At 39.0% G+C, this 19,060-nt stretch overlaps 1 protein-coding gene and 1 long non-coding RNA gene across 3 annotated transcripts; one reads left to right on the forward strand and one right to left on the reverse strand.

Annotated features, from left to right (window-relative positions):
• Positions 1-4,282: 4,282 nt before the first annotated feature.
• Positions 4,283-7,532, forward strand: LOC144639775 (uncharacterized). Its single transcript, XR_013568213.1, has 2 exons — positions 4,283-4,750; positions 4,881-7,532. It is a non-coding gene; the product is annotated as an uncharacterized LOC144639775 (long non-coding RNA).
• On the reverse strand, positions 5,779-14,164 carry LOC144639774 (uncharacterized). 2 transcript variants are annotated; one of them, XM_078499068.1, is made up of 13 exons: positions 14,144-14,164; positions 13,900-13,932; positions 13,732-13,806; positions 11,276-11,311; positions 10,649-10,684; positions 10,078-10,125; positions 9,338-9,376; positions 9,196-9,222; positions 8,490-8,587; positions 8,025-8,075; positions 7,360-7,416; positions 6,076-6,123; positions 5,779-5,823 (listed from the first exon to the last, which is right to left on the reverse strand). In XM_078499068.1, the coding sequence occupies exons 1-12, from the start codon at positions 14,160-14,162 to the stop codon at positions 6,094-6,096; spliced, it is 549 nt and encodes a 182-aa protein (XP_078355194.1). In that variant the 5' UTR covers positions 14,163-14,164; the 3' UTR covers positions 5,779-5,823; positions 6,076-6,093. The 2 variants fall into 2 exon arrangements, with proteins under 2 accessions (XP_078355194.1, XP_078355195.1); XM_078499069.1 differs by lacking the exon at positions 9,338-9,376.
• Positions 14,165-19,060: the final 4,896 nt, after the last annotated feature.

Raw genomic sequence — 19,060 nt, forward strand, 5'->3', positions numbered from 1 at the left:
TGAGAGCCATAATCGATCGATGACTTTCGTGTCTATCTGTAAAGCCAGCATCGTACATGAAGGAGCTTTCGAAATCTAAATCGGGTTAATATAATAAACAAACCATTTTATTGCTACGGGGTAACAATTGACACTCTGAGATTTGAACTCACGACCTCCCGATCCGCAGACTGGCAACTTACCGATTGAGCTAATCCGACAGACTCCGTAATTTATGTTGAATATATTTTATATCAATGTAATAGACAGGAGGGAGGGGGCGACTCTATTGTTTTCCATTATTTCCCCGTGACCGACTCATCACTGCCAGTGTGACGTCACATAGCAACAAGTTTACGCTTCGCGTCGCTTGCTCAGTTCAGCGTCGGGACGCCATTGAAGCTATATCAAACAAGAGCTCTTAGAGCTTACAACTGCGCTGGTCTCGTGAGCACTTTAGGGGAGCCATGTGGGGTGAACAAAAATGCACCCCCCCCCTCCCCTTATCCCCTTTACATGCGTCGAACACTGTTGCGACTGACAAACAAGATGGTAAGAAAACACTTTGCGTGACATTTCATGGTTGACTAGTTCCATCCGAAATTAAACATTTTTCTTATATGCTAATGGTGGCCAAATTTAATTCCCACGATCCTGATCTGTGAAACAAAAAAATATTTTAAATCAGCATCCAGTGTTGTCTTGAATTACCGTTTAAAGATTGAATAACCAGCTCCGAAAATGGAATATTGGAGTAAATAAGAAAATCAAATTTTAGAAGAACACTAGACCTGTGTTTTGCTGAATGGAAATTCCCTGGGGAATTAATTTATCAATGACGTAACCCTTGCAAGTCAGGGCATGCTTGTCTCAGTGGTTTTCCATCAGATTTCAGAAATCCTATAGATGACACAGTTCCAAAAATAAATAACGCTAAAAAGTCGAATAATTCACACTTAACATGCTAAGTTTAGACCAGAGGATTTGGTTAGTTTCCGTTTGTAGCAGATTTAAACCATTTCAGAGCATTGCGTGATTCTTGCCGATCAGTGCCTTGTGAAAGTAAAAATTTGTTAACGCCAGCACATTCCAGGACACAAACGTAATGTAAATAAATGTAAATTCTTGCCCGCTAAAGCGTATTTATTTAAAGCGTGAAATTTTAGTATTTTCTTTGATTCAAACGCCTCAAAATACTTCACACTGAATTTTGTAAGTAAAGATTAATGGATTCGCAAAGATTTGAAAGGTAGCTGATAATAGCTTTGAAAAACTACGTGACTCGAGGTCTAGCCGATCGAAAGTAAAACTTGTCATGTCGGCACATTCTTTTACACCAACGTAATGGTATTTATTCACAGATTCTGGCCCGCTGAAATATATTTTTCTTTCGACGCATGAAAATTTAGAATTTCCTTTGAATAAAACGCTTCAAAATCGAATATTTCACACTAAACATTCTTTGTAAAGACAAAAAATAAGAAAATGTTTCCATTTGTTACTGATTTGTAGCTTCTAAACATCGCGTGACATGAGCCTGACCGAGTGGAGGTTTGGTACAGGTCACCGACAAAACGAAAAATAACAAGAAGCTCTTAGAGCTTAAAACTGCGCTGGTCACGTGACCACCCTAAGGGAGCCATGGCGGGGGAGTGAAAAAAAGATAACTAAAAAATATTGAACAACTTGAAGTGAAATGGGGAAAAAATAAAATAAAGAAATAAATAAATAAATAATTCCACATCCTGACAGTGGAAAAAAAAGCCTTTGCCATAAAAGTTGACCCCCCCCCCCCCTTACCCTAACCCGCCTCAAACAAATTATGGTCGCCCTAAAAAAAACACCCGCTTTCGAAACAAACCCCGAATATTGATTTCATTACGTCTGGCGTCTGGCTTCACGCCAGGAACGTAAGTATCCGTGAGAATTTCGATAGTATTCTCTCTTTGCACAGAATAATCTCGTTCCCAGATCTCGTGGGCGAAGCAGAAGGCGAGATCTGGTCAAATCCGATTTGCACCACGTGATTGCCTGTCAGGAATGTGGCAGGTGAGTCAATTGCGCATGCCCTAGACAATTCTAAGAAAATGGCAATCAACATTCTCGTCCCCAGAGGCCGCGATCCTTCTGGTCAGCACCCGGGTGCTGACCAGAAGGATCGCGGCCTCTGGGGACGAGAATGGGCAATCAAATGAATATCCAATCCTCAACCAAATGAATAACGAATGCTTTACCATTCTCGTCTTTCCAGGAATAATATCTAGCAGAGTATTTTACTAAAGAATTAAGCAGAAGGCAATCATGAAAGCTTTAGGTCGGGTAAAAAATTAAATATTTATTTGATTTAAAAAAATTGTTCATTTGGCGGCGAGACATGTCTAGATTTTATGCAAATTAGATCCGGTCACGTAATCAAACATAAATATTCTTACGGCGGATTCTCTGTTTTTAAACATCGTTATTCGTCAGAAATAGCTTTATAATGCTACAAACAACTAAAACGAAATCTTCTTGTCTTTTGAGGCCGACTGTAAACAACGAAACGTCTCAAAAACGAATATATTATGATTGCGTGCATGATCTATAATTTGCATAAAAAACAGACATTGAATTCTCTTGGGGCCGCATCGCACGTTCAAATTTTAGCGCTGTGACCGCCATGCTTTGAAAGAGCCAATCAAAAAAATTGAATTTTCTTACTTGGCCAGATCTCGCCTTCCGGCTTGTTGCCCCTCTTTCTGTATTACAATAGGCGGTTGTTAAAATGTAGCGAGTGACAAACATGATGATAAAAAAAGACACCTTGTGTGACATTTCATGGTTGACTAGTTCCAGACGCCATAAATTATTTTTCTTTTATGCAAATTCTGGCCGAATTCCCACGCGTGGACGCTGAAGCCGTTTTTAGCACAGAGGGTATTCCCCTAGCCTACCAAATGACGTAAGCGGTATAAGTCAGGGCATGTTTGTGAAGAGAATTTTTCTTCATATCTTTAAAATCCTTTCAATAACACAGCCTAAAAATAGATTACGCTTAAAAGAGAAATACTATGCAATAAATTTGTTTAGTAAAGACCAAAGGATTCGCAAAGATTTGAAAGGTAGCTGATTAATAGTTTTGAAAAATTACGTGACTCGAGGTCTAGCCGATCGAAAGCCTTGAAATTTATCATTTTCTTTGAGTTAAACGCTTCAAAATCGAATAATTCACACTTAACAGTCTTTGTAAAGACAAAAAAGAGAAAAAGATCAGAGGATACGCAAAGTTGTCAAAGTTTAAGAGTTGTCATGTCAGCTAGCACATTCTTTGACAACAACGTAATGGCATTTGGAATTTCCCTAGCCTGCCGAATGACGTAAGCGTTACAAGTCAGAGCATGTTTGTGAAGTGAATTTTTCTTTATATCTCTAAAATCCTTTCAATGGCACAGCCAAAAAAAGATTACGCTTAAGAGAGAAATACTTCACAATATATTTGTTAAATAAAGACCAAAGGATTCGCTTTACATTACGTGACTCGATGTCTACCCGATCGCAAGAAACTTTTTGTAGTACCAGCAACCTAGGGCAACTTTTGCCTTCCTTGGCAACTTTTGAGCAACAAATTGATATAAAACCGATCCAAACCATAAAAGGTGGTGTCATTTCGTAGGATTTTATTAAAACTGGTTTTATCAAAACTTATTTTATTAAAACTAAGGATATACAATAAAATGGCAATAAAAATAACACTTGCTTTACGCCCGCGAAATCTGGACAGCGGTTTTCTATTTAAATCCAGCGGTTACTCGCCGCAATATAGAGCCTGCCGCCGGCCAAAGTGCGAGTAATAGACGCTGGGGCAACTCTTACCAAACCTGCAAGCGCTTTAATTTCTAAAAAACGCAAAATTCACTCTAGAGAGCAAGCAACTTTTCTACATTTTGGTGGCAACTTTTTGATATTTGAGCAACTTTAGAGCAACGTTTGGGATATGGTATATTGTGAAGCAACTTTTCCTGAATTTACCGGCACAATCTATTCATGCCTACTCGCAAAGGAGGGGGAGGGGTCATGGAGACCCCAGCCCTCCTCCCCCTTGCTATGTCCTTGGTTTTTCTTTCGTGGCTTCGGCCACCGCCTAATAGTAATCCGAGGCGCACGCGGAAGGGATAATGCTAGCCTGCGAGCAGGCTCTCTATTCGGGGGCAACGTGAATCTCCTTCACGTTGCCCCCGAATAGGATAATGCTCTCGTCGGTAACAACCTTTGAGTTTGCCGACCGCTGGTCAAGGGGAATGCAGCCTCTGGGGAAGAGAATGGGTTGCCAGTCCCTTTGGCGGCCCAAGCTTAATGAAATGACCGCTGGTCAAGGGGAACGAGGGTGCAAACTTTCAGGATAGAACTAGAAATTTGACGGAAAATGGAAACTTAGTTTAGTGATTGAATACAGAACGTGAATACAGAAGAATTAGTACATTCCGGCATTTGTGATGTGATGGAATTTTTTTCATTCATAACAAAAATACAGGCGAACAATGTAAAGGGAAGAACTTTTTTTAATAGCAATGTCAAGCTTACGTATACGGCTACTAGCTGTATGGATCTGAAACGTGGAGGACAGGCAAGGACAAAGAAAGTAGAGGCGACCTTTATCAAAACTTGTCTACGAACAATTCTATACGTCGGGTACGTTGGGCAAATACAATCAGCAACAATGATCTGTGGTAAAAACCGAACTAGACGCCTGGAGAAATTGGAATTTCGAAGAACTTTCATGGAGGCGGGAATGGTATGGATATTTTCTGTAACCAAAATGAATATGCTTACATGTATAAAGGTCATCTAACGGGAGCAATTAGTTTTTGTTTTGAAGATGATGACAATGATTTGGGTGTTATATATATATGTTTTGTTGTTAGGTTCAAAAGGATTGAGACGATGGACGTGTTGCTACTGGACTTCATCATTATGGGGAAGAAAATATATTCTATGCAGGTTTGGCTCTGAAGATTTGCTCAGGATGCTCTGGGTAATTTGACTGTATTACTGAGGGAAACAAAGAGTGCACGAGTAGAGGAAAGTTTTGGAATGGTAAATTTTGACAAGCGTAAATGTGGTGCAAAAGGAAGTCAGAATGCAGAATCAAGTTGCAACAAAAGACTGGTTTTGTGACAGTGAGATACCGATTTTTAAATTGAGACAAGTGAGATTGTGCATTTTCTGGCAGGGCCCCCAGATTATACATAGAAGACAACTGATGATGAAAATGAAACGTAAGATTTATTTATTGCATTTTTTTAATGTAATTAAATTTTGATTTAAGGTTATTTGTCAGTCAAATCAAAGGTTTAACTCCCCCCCCCCCCCTCTCGCGCAGTGATACTCCAGGCATTTGACGTGTTTGCCATCCCTGGGTAAGTGAACATGGGTTGATAGATCATGGTGGAGGATGAAATAAGGTATGAAATGGCGCGTTTAAGGCCTTTAAAAAAAAAAGATTGTCACTGTGTGACAACTTGGATAAAAAGTGAAGGGTTACAAAGGCTTTTTCCTGTATTTTAGACTTGCGTGAATTAATTCTTGGAAAAAAGGAATTTTTAATGATCTGAAATGGATCTATGGTGGGGCATTTGTATGGCTTTTTGGCTCTGGGGAACACAAATTTGAACACAAATTTTTCAAAAATTAAAATGCCTGGGGTGTTGCCTGGGGGAAGGGGATGTTGAACTTTTGATTTGAGTGGTGTATAAGGTTAGTTTACATTATATTTTACATTATTATTTTTAATTTTTAGCAATTAGGTTAATTTATTATCTGAACTCAACATGTGGTGTATCCTCAGGTATCAGCAGTTTAAGTGAGCTGAAAAAAAAAAAAAGAAATGAGTGAAGTAACAAATGACATTTTGTAGTATTTATATATGTTTTATAAAAAAAAACTTTGAAGAATTTTAATAGTACCATATCTTTTTATACTGGGCATTAGGTACATTGTATTTGAAGCTGACATCTAAGATTCAAGCAACAAATGAGATGTTTATGGCATGATTTTAGACATGTGTCTGCATTAAGTACAGTGTTGTAAGTGACATTATATGCTGCGCAGTAAACTAACCTTGGCAAGTGAGTGTGACTACTCAGTGTCTGGGTCTGTGGTAGCTGCCTAAAAAGTGAAAAGAAGTTGGATTATGATTGGCTGTAACTGATTTTTAAATGGTTGTTAAATAGTGCTCAGGGAAATTCATATAAATTTTAAGAGAGCAGCAAACCCTAGAAATTCATGTGAAGGATCGTTTTGTTACTCTTTTAGTACATTGTTCATAAAAATGGAATTGAATTTGCCTTTATATATCCTACGTTGTTTATCAAAATTGACTTGATAGAAGGTTTTTTGTAGTGTATCAGGATAGTCTTTGGTAAAACCTTTTAGATGGAGAAAACTAAAATATCATTGTGGTCATCTTGTTTCATTGCTAAAGTGGATTTCATGCTACAATCTACAGCAGTTTTTTTGGCTTAAGGACGTTCGCGAGAAAATTTTCTAGTCGATAGATTTTTTTAAAATTTTTACAGCAGTCAGATAATAAGTTACTTGTGTCTGAAATGCAAAAAAAGTGGGGGTCACCGACTTGTTTCAGAGATAAAGTGTGTCGAAAACTACCCTAATTGTGAAAAATTGGCGAACGCAATTCAACATGGTTTACAGGATTTATAGTTAAAAATATTGAAGATGAGAAAAGAGGGGCAAATGATCTTAGTCATATTTTGTAGAAGTGGGTCTGTTGCGTAAAAAAATTCTAGTGTTGCCATCTTTTTGTTAGACTTAACCCTGAAAGCGGTATTTGAAACCGTTGTACAGCAAAACGAAAATTTCAAAAAGAGGCATTCGAACGTACGTGGGACCAAAAAAAATTGAAGTTTTAATTGATAGATTTTTTTCATTTTTACGCAAAACATAGATAATTGTCAAGAAAAGTGATCCGTTTAAAAAAATGTGGGGGTCACCGACCATCTAAGAGAGTTAATTGCAAAGTTCAAACAACGACTACCAGCCCTATATGTGCTTAGAAAATGTCTTCAGTGTGCACACTCGTGCATGGCGTGGCGTGACATTGCGACATGAATTACGTGCGCAGTTAGGATGCGCATAAACAATTAGCGCGAATGTCCTTGCAACAAGGAAAAAATCAATATGCATAGTGATGTCTGGCCATGAAAGTGATGTTTTCAATGTCATTTGAAATTGCATGGCGTGGTCAGGCGTGATTTGTGTAGATAATTTCAGTGTAATGTTAAGTTTAACATGTGTTTAATTCATTGATTCATCTGCTGTTTTCTCTGTGACAGTTTATAATAGTATTTAGTGACTGAAAGAAGGAACAAAAATGTATACATTTACCAGGTGTTCCCAGTATTGTTGATGTTTCTTCATTTGCTTATAAAGCTTAGCCACATACTATAAAATAGAAGATAAAATATATAAGTCAAAAGCGTTGTTAAAATGACTTGTGATTTTTATATGCTTACTTGACAACTGCAACATTACTAATAGTAAACTATTATTTCATATTGTTTTTGTATACTGTATTTTCTTAATGCAATGCTGGGAACTCGTGTGGCGTTTATTTCAAAGTTGCCTTGCTGAACCCAGCGTTTATTGGAAGTTGGTGTGACAGTGAGCACTAACAAGAAAGAAAGACTGTGTGTTAGCCATGACAACACAAATACGAACATCCATTCAAGTTATGTTACTCCCGGCATTTTCTTTGAACATTTATTAAAACTATGAAAGTGGCATACTGTACTAGTAAGTGTTCATAGAAGCGTACTATTTACTTGTTAGCTTGACTGCAAATAAATGTCAGGATGACGATAGAACACCGCCGGCTTTAATTTAAAAATTAGCAATTTTGACCAAGTGTTTATAGGAGTCCGGGGGTCCAGCGTTTAAATGAGAAAATATGGTATTAGAAAATTGAAATATGTTGCTTGTAGTCTTCTTCATTTAAATTTGTGTGTAACTATTTAATATTTAAGGCAATTGAACTTAAGGCTGGGGTTTACCTTTTTGCAAGTTTTTGTGGCACAGAGCATGCCATCCACTTGTGGTGAAGTCTAGAGTATAAACACATTAAGCTGTTAAAAAATGTGATTGTCATTTAATGGTTTAATGGACTTGTAGTGTTATATTACGTACTATCAGATACGGTAGGTGTACTAAGAGCAGAATTGAACTTCAGTTCTGTATCGCAATTTGTATTCATTAGGATTGTGTACTTCCAGAAAATATCGATACCCTCCAGGGAAGGGATTTGCCCTATGACCCCCCACCCCTCTGGAAATTCGAATTTAGCTTCATACATTGCTTTAAAGTTTTGGGTCTTTGTGACCCCCCTCCTCCTCGGAATTCCCAATCCCTTCAGTGAGGGGAGTATGGATATTTTCTGGATCGACACATTATTTAATATAAACATAGTATTTTTAAAAGAAATTAATAATATTGAAAGTATTTACCAAAAAGTTTCTTACCATTTTTGCTGGCCACAGTGGCTCCATTGATTTGAAAATGTTTATCATATTTTTACAATGGTTGCTAGCCCATAGGTAGTCTTGTTCGATGACATCATCTAAAAAAATAAGCATTGTGATATAATTGTAGGTGTTACTTGTAGTAAGCTATAGAGATTATGGCATCTACTGGTAGTCAACATATAAAGAATGGTATTAATTAGAACTAAGATAATTTTGCATATTCTATAATGACACCTAGTGAGTGTAGTCCTTTCATGATTTTTATCAGTATTAAAGTTGCTACTGTGTGCCATGGCAAGCAAGGTGGGCCACATTGTTCAACAATGACAAAGACCAACGTAGTAAATGGGACAACTCATCATAAGGCTGTTGTAGCTCAGTTGGTATTAGAGCCTGCAATAGGTATCTGGGAGGCCATGGGTTTGCCTTTGTCAGGGACTCAGATTTTTTCTTTGTTCCATGTCTGTGTTATTGTTGAAGAATTTGTCTTTATTATTTATCCACAAGCTTTAAATTTACTATCTTTATTATTTTCTAGTCTAAATCTAGTGCTTGAATTTGTTAGTTTATGTTCTTGGAAGATGTAGCTATGGAAAGTGCTAGAAATTAGCTTCAACGTACTTCATGGTTGGTGAATTATTATAGTGGCAACTACAGGTGGTGTAGCTAGTGTTTTGGATAATGCAGTATTAATGTAGGTTACCTCTGAGGACTCTGGGTCCAATGTAATCTAAAAGACAAGTTAAAAAATTAATGTAATTATAATAAGTTCATAGTATGGCTAGTCACAAGAAAAGTTATTAATTGGAAGTTGTTGTTTTGTAATTGAGAATTGTAATACTTACCAAAAGGCACAGAAAAATTTCGTGTGGGGCAGTAATTCTCTAAAATGTAAAGTTAATATTGATATTAGAAACTTTGTGAGCTTCCATGCTATAAGTTTTGATGGTCATGTTTTATATAAAAGTCTGCCTCCAAGCCATGGGGCCCATACAGCCGGAGCTTATCTCGGTTTCCGTAGCATAAGGCGACTAGGAGTATTGCTACTCCCCCCTGGATGGGATGCTAGTCCATCGCAGGGTTACCCCTCAGCAGCAAATTCGCCAGTACCCATTTATACACCTGGGTGGAGAGAGGGACTGTGAGAGTAAAGTGTCTTGGCCAAGAACACAACGCAGCATCCGGGTGGTTCGACTCGGAGTCGAACACGCTAACCATTAGGCCACTGCGCCTCCCACATGTTTTATATACTAGCAAGTAATTTCTTTTAAATCGAGTCTTGAGGATTAAGGAACAAGATGATCTCCAATATGTATACTCGGAAAAGACTATGGAGGAAACAATTTTTTTTTAAAAGAGAGAATAAGGACAGTTTGTACATCAAGTGGGCAGGGAGGGGTTGTAACGGGAAAAAAACAAAAGAAATATTGAAGTAGAAATGGAGTTACAAGAGGGGTGGGGTGGGAGGTGATAGCAAACATCTGTTTAGTGGGGAAGGTATTGATAATGTAAAACAAACTGGAAAATATGTGTTATTTTCCCATTTTCAGTAGTGGATTTTATTAAAAATAATAGATGTACTCACGGCTTGGTGCTTGTGTGTCACTAGGTTCAACGCTCTGGTTATCACCATCTAAAACAAGTTCATTAATTTATGCTTTTGTTAGTTGTACTTTGTTGGCTGTGTAAATGTTAAGTTTTTAATAAGGTTAAAGAATGAATTGACAGTTTTCATAAAAATTAATAGATATTATTAGTTGTAATTTTTGTCATTTTCTGAGATTAGAAATAATGCATGCTAGTATTGTGACACCTTAAAGTACATAAGGAGTTGATGTTCTGTTGTGGTCCTGAGTTCTATATAAGTGTGACATAATTTATTTATAAGGGTGGTAAGGGTATTTTCGTGCGCTGTGATTGGCTGTTTTTATTTCTCGTGAAATGTGAAATAGCTACTTTTCCTTGTGAATTCTGATTTGTATAGAAGCTGTGAAGTCTGATTTTGCAAAACATGTTTTATTTTCTGTGAAGTGTGATACCAATATTATATTTTTGTGAATATTTGTGAAAGAGTCGATTGTCATGAAATGTGATCAAAACCCTTGCAGCTTTGATCTTTATATCAATAAGCATTGTGATGTGAAAGAAATACTTACATTCCAGCTGCAGATTGTATTCAGGATTAAGTGAATCTGTAATAAAGAAAATTGTTTCTTTTCAATGAGTGATTGGTTTGACTTTTTAAATGTAAAAAATTTGTTCGATTTATCGTTGTCAGGCAAGTCAGATTAAATGATGCTGGCTATAAACCATTTACACAAGAAAGCTCCAAGGTCATGAATGGTGCCTCAAAATTTTGTAGTTCTTGTAAAGTTTCGATTTTGTTGGTAATCGTTGGAAAATTTTAGTGAGTTGTTGTTTGTTAGTGGTTGCACATGTTCACAAGTGCTTAACAGTTTCATTCATTTATCAATGTTAACCCGCTGGGTGGTGGGGGGAGGAGGCCAGGCATAGGCCGGGTATTTGAACTTAGTTGAGAGTCTGTTCAAATGCCTCTAATGCCAGGGCATTTGTGGATGTTTAAAAGACTCACTGAACTTCAATAAAATGTTGTAGGAAAGTCCATTAAAACAGTGAAAAGTCTCGCTACGGGCAAACAATTGCTGTCAAATCCCCTGCATATGTGCGGCCTCCCCCCCCCCAGTGGCTTAACATTGATAGGTGCATAAGATCAAGGGGTGGACTTAACAGTTATTTAAGTTATGTTCAAATGAAATACTCACACACTCCAAGAATTGTGGGCAGTTGTTCCGGGTAATCTGTAACATCGAAAAATATCCATGAAATTAAAAAAGGACTGGTCATTTAAAATAAGGGATGGCGGTGATTAGTGCGCGGGGGGATGCCTCGCTATAATGGTGTATTCGGGTAGGCTCCGCGCAAAAGGGGTACGTTTTTCTGGCTTCAGGTATATAAAAGCTGGGTAGGGATTTCACGAGTTTACGTATATGAAAGGGTATGGAAATCTGTCGTTTAGTAGGTATTTAAAAGGGCTTTTAACTAAATTATTTCTAACAGACGCAATTTATGGGTGTATTATTTTAATTTATTAAGTGCTACATAAAAATGAGAAGAAAACTTCTTGTTTTAAGTCCATGCCATGTCTCTTAGGTATATGAAAGGGGTACCTTTTTTCAGTTAAAGGTATATGAAAGGGGTACAATTTCTGTCAATGGTATATAAAATGGTAAGGAGTTAGAACTTGGGGCGGAGCCTCCCTGTGTAAACTTTTTTTTGAGGACCCCCCTCTCCCCCTCGTCAGTCAATACTCTCCCCAAATAAGGGATTGGAAATTTCTGGGAGTGGGAGGGGTCTTAAAGGCTAAAAAATTAGGAAATGCTTGAAGCTTAGTTGGAATTTCCCGTGGGGTGGGGGTCTTAGGAGAATGCCTTCTGTGGGAGAGGTAGGGATGGTTTATTAAACTATAGAATACTCTTGACCTTCTCATTTGTAAAACATGTTTATTCATAACTTTCTTTCAGTTTTTATAACCATAGTTACTGATACGAAGAAAAGTTACTGTATATAAACAAATCCTGTGTATTGTTATAATATTTGGATCAGGGTTTTGTTAGTTGATCTTCTTTAAAAAGTAATGTCTTAAAAGATACTTGAAATTCTTCCTAAGAAGAAGTTCGTATAAATAGTACAAAATCTCACTTTACGATTGAAAGAAGCAGTGCAAACAGCAGTCAAGAGAAATCGAGATGCAAGTCTAAAACACTAGTCTCGCTGTACAGACATTGGCGTATAGCTCTAGTACTTGCAGTTGTGACTTTGTGAGTTACTGTAAAATACAGACCTCTCAAGTCTCACGATTTTGTCGTGAGACTCACGGTTTTCACCTCAATCTCACAATGAGAAACAGTGATCTCACGGTAAACAGAGTAACAAGTCATTTGATTAGCGCCTGTTTTTAGGACTTTTTTAGTTATTTTTGTCCGTCAGTTGATCAATCTCTCGGTTTTTACTGAAATCTCCAGATTTTTTGACCTCAATCTCCAGATTTCCAGTGCTTTGAGGTTGAGAGGTCTGAAAATAACCTACAGTAGAGGCATGGTATAACTGTTTGGATAAGGCGTCACTTGACAATCTGCAAGCTGGCAGTGACAAGACTGAAAGCATGTGAAGGGTTCTATCCTGTGTCACATTTAAGAATTAACTTGTACAAAGGATGAAAGGAAACTATTCTAATGCAATATAAAAGTGTTTGAGAATTAACCCACACTTCTCTACATCATTAAATCTGCTTATTTTTTAAAAATACAAAATTGAAAATGATTATAATAATTTATAACCTTATTATCCGACCGCCAGGTTAGGTATCATGTACCGTTTGCGACACCGTTTGCTATTTCTATCCACCATTTTGTTTTTAAGAACCGCTGACCATTCGTTTCGAGAATCCAGTTTCCCGCGGTCATCAGATACAGTGGCGCGCTAGCGCAATAGTGCCGAGTGCCAGCGCGCAGTTTTTACCGCGACGTCAAACCTGAAACGTCTGAGGCAACTTTTCTTTCTGTCTGGGCGTATTTCGTTCATATCAAAGTGTTACTATGAGTGACATTAGATAAAATAGCTGCTGAGTGTTTTTACTTTTTAAATCTTCCGCATCCGAAGCAAAGTGCTTTGAGAAGTGGCGGCGACAAGTTCAGATATAACGCTATTTGCTAACACGTAGTTTTTTTTAGTAGAGCTAAACAACAACTTAGTAAATTTTTACGATAATGGAAATGTATCGAACTTTGATTCGAAGTACTTTTCTTGTTTTTGTTTTTTGTTTTTTTGGATATTTCTGTCGTTTGAGCGGACGCGGTCGAAGGCGCAACGTTGCGTGTGTGGGAAAAAATGCAGAGAAGCAATTATTTTGGTGCGACACGGCGCGACAGTTGGCGAGACATTTTATAAGCAATTAAAATGAGAACTCAAAATAACGATGATCTTCCGTCACAAAAACTCCAAATAAGACCAGAACTAAAAATATTAAAGGTTGTTGTGATGAATTTGACATGGAGAACTTAACATACGCAAAATAAGCGCAAAACTATTCGAAGAAGACCGATCTGTTTTGATGATAAGAATTTAATCTAATTAGTTCGTTATAATTTTCGCACAACAAAACCTCGATCAAAACAACACAAAATAAAGAGAGCTTTTAAGAATGGAATGAGGTACTTACGTATACTATTCCCACTCTCGTCAGTGATCATCAGATCGTCACTCTCGTCAGGGAAGTCAGGAACTTCATGGGGTACTAAAAAAGTCGTGGAGACAAAGTTTTTAGCTTCAAAATTATTTTCATTTATTCAAGCAACGAGTTTAAAATTAAACAACACGGAATACTTACGGCTATCAAAAAGGGAATCTTTGAGGTGTTGATCTAGAAGAGAATTGAACAACTCAATAACTTTGGAAATAGGATTTGTCGAAGGTGCGAGATCGGAATTCTAATGACGTTTTTGATACTTTGACGCAAAGCAACGCAGTTTACGTCTTTAAAGTGCTTTACTAGACAAACGGTTTTCATCTGCCTTGTATTCATTTTGTCAGGTTTAAACTTCTTAACAGAGAGCGCTTTAAATTAAACTTACCTATCTCGCCGTTGTCCATGTTGTTCGAGAAACTTCAAGAACTGGCGGAAAGCAAGCAGGGTGTTGCCTTTTGCACATTATGTCACATGGTCTTGTATGGAGGACCTTATTGGCTATGACGTGTTTGAGTGACAAGAAGATATAGTCGTGACGTCGTTCCGAAATTGCGCAGGGAACTGTGGCGAGTTGGACCCACCTTGTGTTGGGGTAGGGGGGCTATGCAAGATACCACCTGTCTGATAAGTCAAATGGACAAAATTTATTGGCCTTCAAATTTAAGTTGAGACTTTCATATTAGGTGTACATGAAGCTTGCCTTGCTGGAGATATGGCACAAGGAGGTTTGAATTTTCTTAGTTTCTACTCCTGATAGAGTGGGGGCTACCGTATTTACTCGAATAAGCGCCGCGGCGCTTATTAAATTTCTCGCGCCTCAAGTGCGGCGCTTATTCGAGGGCTTCGCTTATTTGAGGACGGCGCTTATTAAAAAATTGGACGCCACAAACAATCTAATATAGATGAAACTTCCACAGTAACAAAAACAAGGGACTTTTGATTGTCGGTACTCGTCTCTTACGGAGGAGAGTTTTTGCGCTTGTAGTGCCGACAAAGTTCACGGCCTTCACAACTTTAACAGAACTACATATTGTAAAATTTTGGATAGAAAAAATAATGGGCGAGCGGTAAAATATTACAACTTTTGATTTGCGCAACATCGCTTTTGACGAAAAGGAATTTCCAAGGCTGTTTTAGAGTTGCTTTGTAGTGCTATTTTTAGTTATACGGAATTCCTCGCATAAGCGCCTCATCGGGGCTGCGGCGCTTATTCGAAGGCGGCGGGCGGCGCTTATTCGAGTAAATACGGTATATAAACAATACACCATCTTTTATAGTAGGGAAAGAGGGGTACATGAAGAGACCACCTGCCTTTTTGCAGAGTGGTGGCCTGGTGGGTCGTGTTTGAGTACAATTGTTTTGACCATTTTCCTTAATCTGACAACACCAAATGAAAGATCACCCGCGACTTTCCGGTCCCGGCTTGGCCTGTGAGCAAAGTAAAAGGTAAAGTCTGTGTCCGAGCCATGAGGCTCATACAGCCGGAGCTTATCCTGGTTTCCGTAGCATTAAGCGACTAGGAGTATTGCTACTCCCCCCTGGATGGGATGCTAGTCCATCGCAGGGTTACCCCCCAGCAGTAAATTCGCCGGTACCCATTTATACACCTGGGTGGAGAGAGGCACTGTGAGAGTAAAGTGTCTTGCCCAAGAACACAACGCAGCGCCCCGGCCAGGCCTCGAACCCGGGCCGTTCGACTCGGAGTCGAGCGCACTAACCATTAGGCCGCCGCGCCTCCCTATGAGCAAAAGGTTGTGCCAATTAACTGCAAATTGCAAAACGTCACTCTGTTCCTCGATCCCTGTTAAGGGTCATTTTTCATTTTACATTTCATTCAACAAGCCACATTTTTCTGGATTGGGCTGGGTTTTTTTTTCTATAAGCCATTGCAGTGCCACACCGACCGCACGATCGACTACTTAATCTAAACCCCATACAAATTTGACGAAGAATTAACTGAGATTTGAAATTGCTTTGATTAAGTGTAATCAATTGATGTAAAACAACACCAAAAAAAAAAATCGTAAGAGATCAATCGGCCCTATAAATCAATTCCAAAACTTGGACTTGTGGCAATTATCGAACGTGGGGAAAAAAAAAGCTCAAAAGCTCATGAAGTCAGGCCGTGCCTGACAAAATATTGGAAGAAAATATACAAGGTCAATCCCTCCAGCGTACGGTCAGCCTTTCTGTTTTTTAATTATTTGTTCGTACAGAAAAAAAAAACCCGGCGACAGTACAAAATTTCGCCCAAGGGACCCCTGGTGAGTCATCTAGCGTTGCGTGACTCACGACAAAAATGGATCTTCCCACCTGTAGACAGTCTGTTGTTGCGCGTGACTGGTGATTTGGATTGACCAATGAGAGCATAGAATGCAATCTGCTGTCTTGAGTCACAAAACTGCCATAGCCGCCGAAAAAGTGCATAGGAAAGGTAGATAAGAAATCAACTGAATAATATCGGAAATTTATCTTCCTAAAAACATTGCACAATTACCGATACGAGTGAATATGATGAGAAATTTATCAAGCTACATGCATATGGTGTTTTGATTGCGTTATTTTGTGATTTGAGACTGATTTGTGAGCTCACCTGTGGACGAAAAACTGGCCGAGTCTCGTGCCTTTCACTTCGCGTTCTTATACGAAACAACATAGACTTGCCCCAAGTCGCTCGTTTTTTCCTTGCATCTATAGTTACTTAGAAGAAACTCAGCTGTGTTCTATTGGAAATCCGCGAATCTGATTGGTTCTCCCACTGTTTTCTATTCGCCGATAGAAAACAGTCGCGCGCGAGTAGCTTTTTTAAGCCGTAAATTTTCTTGATTTTCGTCTTCAAAGTGCACAATATTGTGACTTTGAGAGAAAATAGAAAATTTGGTTAAATGCGGGTTTTTTTGGGGAAAAAAAAGGGGGGGACAAGGTTTTGGACTACAATCCTTTAGAGTTTCTACTAAAACAATTAGACTACTCGCCCTCGTTTTCTATGAGCGATAGTCAACTCGGCTGCGCCTCGTTGACTATTTGCTCATAGAAAACTCTGGCTCGTAGTCTAATTGTTAATTAGATCACCTTTGACATCGCGCGCGAGAGATCGCGCGGGATTCATTTCTGTAAACGCGCGCGCGAAGGAAAACAAATGACACTTGCCGAGGAATGGCTCGGAACGAGCGACTTGTGTCACTTGCAGGAAATCGATTCTGGCTGACGTTTATTGCCGCGAAAAATTGCATCATGCTTGTGTGCACTGAATTGGTTTCTTTTATCGTATTGACGTCAGTTTCGTGTGCCGTGTGCAGCTGACGCGCGCTGTGGCGTGTGTTAAAATTGCGCTTTTCTTCCCTTTTTTGTGGGAAATCATACTCAAGGCCCTTGATGGCTCTCTCATTTCTTTAAGATTTAAAAGGGACAGGCACAAAAAAGACATCTGTCTTGTTTGTTCTAAAACTGGTTTAACTGCCGATGTGAGAAGGAAACAAGTCTGCTCAAGAGGTGAAAAGGGGGTGAAAAGTTAAACGCAAGCTTGTCTCGCGAGCAGCGCGCGCTAAGTTGGCGGGCACAGCGCGCTCAGTAAGTTCGCGCGCAATACAATATGATTGACATAATCTTGATGGCGTCACCGGTGGAAAAATCCACCGGTGACACCATATTTCAGAATTGGCGCGCTGCAGGTGAGCCAAGTCGCTCGTTCCGCAACTATCTTCCGCCATTTTGTTTCTCATGCCCGCGCGCGCCCTCCGTTTCCGTATCCAGCGGTCCCCTGCGAATCTAACGAGCGACTTGTCTAGAAACAACACTGAACAGTGACTGAATCAAAAACTCGCCTCAAGTGATCCCCGATTAACCCTGGAGCACACAGAAGACACAAAAACAACGCCACATTGAAGTAAGTAAAATTTATTTCTACATCCATGGCTGTGTTGAATTTCGAGAAGCCTGTGCCCTGACCCGCCATGTTTCCTTCGTGTCAGGCAAGAATAATGGCCGCGGCCGCACTTAGAGAGTTGGCTGGGTAATTTTTTAGAAACCCGGTTAAAAATTTCCACAAAACTTAACTCGGTTAAGGTATGATTACCCTAACTAACTCGGTTAAATATTTTTAGCGGCTGCATTACGATCGATCAGACCAGACTGAGATTGATTAAGCTATTTGAAAACAAGCAAAAATGACCGGCTTTCATGATAATTCTACTACTTGCTCATTTCTTCTCCTGCTAAAAGATTTATTTCAATGCATTTTCGGCCTACACCGTTCTATTTCTTCCGAATGCGTTCTACGCAAATTTCAAGCCCAGTTGTTTCGAAATATATGTTGATCTTCAGCAGTCGTTCTAAGGCTCATCGACGAGTCTGCCTTTTGGTCGAGGGTCGAGGGTCGAGGGTACATTGTCGAGGGTGAGGGTAGTATGTCGAGGGTAGGGTCGAGGGTAACAATTTTTTCCATATTAATAAAAGATAAAAAAATTCGTATTTTCTAATTTTCGAATAAACACACCGTAAAAAAATGCGCATCAGATAACACAATGCCGGCGTCTCAGAGATGTTGTTCGCTTCAATTCAAGACCCCCACTTTTCGCATTCTAATCATTCTTGGTGGACGCCGTGCATGGCCCCCTTTTCAGGATGAATAGCACAATTTATCTTTATAAAAGTACAGGAGAAGGAAGACTACTTTACAAAAGCCCGCCATTCATTCCCCGGATTCATTCAGGAGTTTTTAAGCCACACGACATCTAACCTGTAGAACAGGTGGTTTATTTAGTTAAGCTGCACGACATCAAAATGGCTCAACCTGCGACTTTTAGCAGTCTGTGCGGTATTGCGAGAACTATTTATGGATCTTTTATGTGATTTTTACTAGTGAATTCCAGACGTTTTCATCGATTTCCGGTCGCCACACCTCTCCGCAGGGCAGCATTTCCATACTAAGATCTGGTGGCCAAAGTTATGTTGAACATTCAACAGATAGCTCAACTACCGAATACTGACCTGAGTCTCACTCGACATGTGGATTATCTAGTAATTTTCTTCAACATTTAATATTCTTGCTATTTGGCTTAATGGTTTTGGTTTTACTCAGTTTCGTGGCGTGGCAGTTGTGTGACAGTAAAAACAAAACTTGACTGTTCTATTGTGTGTTCTTTTCCTGTCGGACTATATTTCTTGGTGTCCTTTGGATGCACTGCACTGCCTTTTTTTCTGTATGATTAGATTTCGAAGTTACTTCATTCTTTCGTATTGTTAGAGACGCTGTTCATCTCAGAAGTTCTTATGCGGAATTATTGGTATGAAGTGAAATCTT

The sequence above is a fragment of the Oculina patagonica genome, unplaced genomic scaffold, assembly GCF_052425735.1.
Source record: "Oculina patagonica isolate OP01 unplaced genomic scaffold, crgOcupat unplaced13, whole genome shotgun sequence".
Taxonomy (NCBI): domain Eukaryota; kingdom Metazoa; phylum Cnidaria; class Anthozoa; order Scleractinia; family Oculinidae; genus Oculina; species Oculina patagonica.

Excerpts from the sequence above, each read along its gene's own strand:
- LOC144639774 (XM_078499068.1), bottom strand. Across the intron at positions 11,312-13,731 it reads CGAGAGTGGGAATAGTATAC|ATTACCCGGAACAACTGCCC; the intron begins GTAAGTACCTCA and ends TCGATGTTACAG. Across the intron at positions 6,124-7,359 it reads AACAATACTGGGAACACCTG|GCAGCTACCACAGACCCAGA; the intron begins GTAAATGTATAC and ends TTCACTTTTTAG.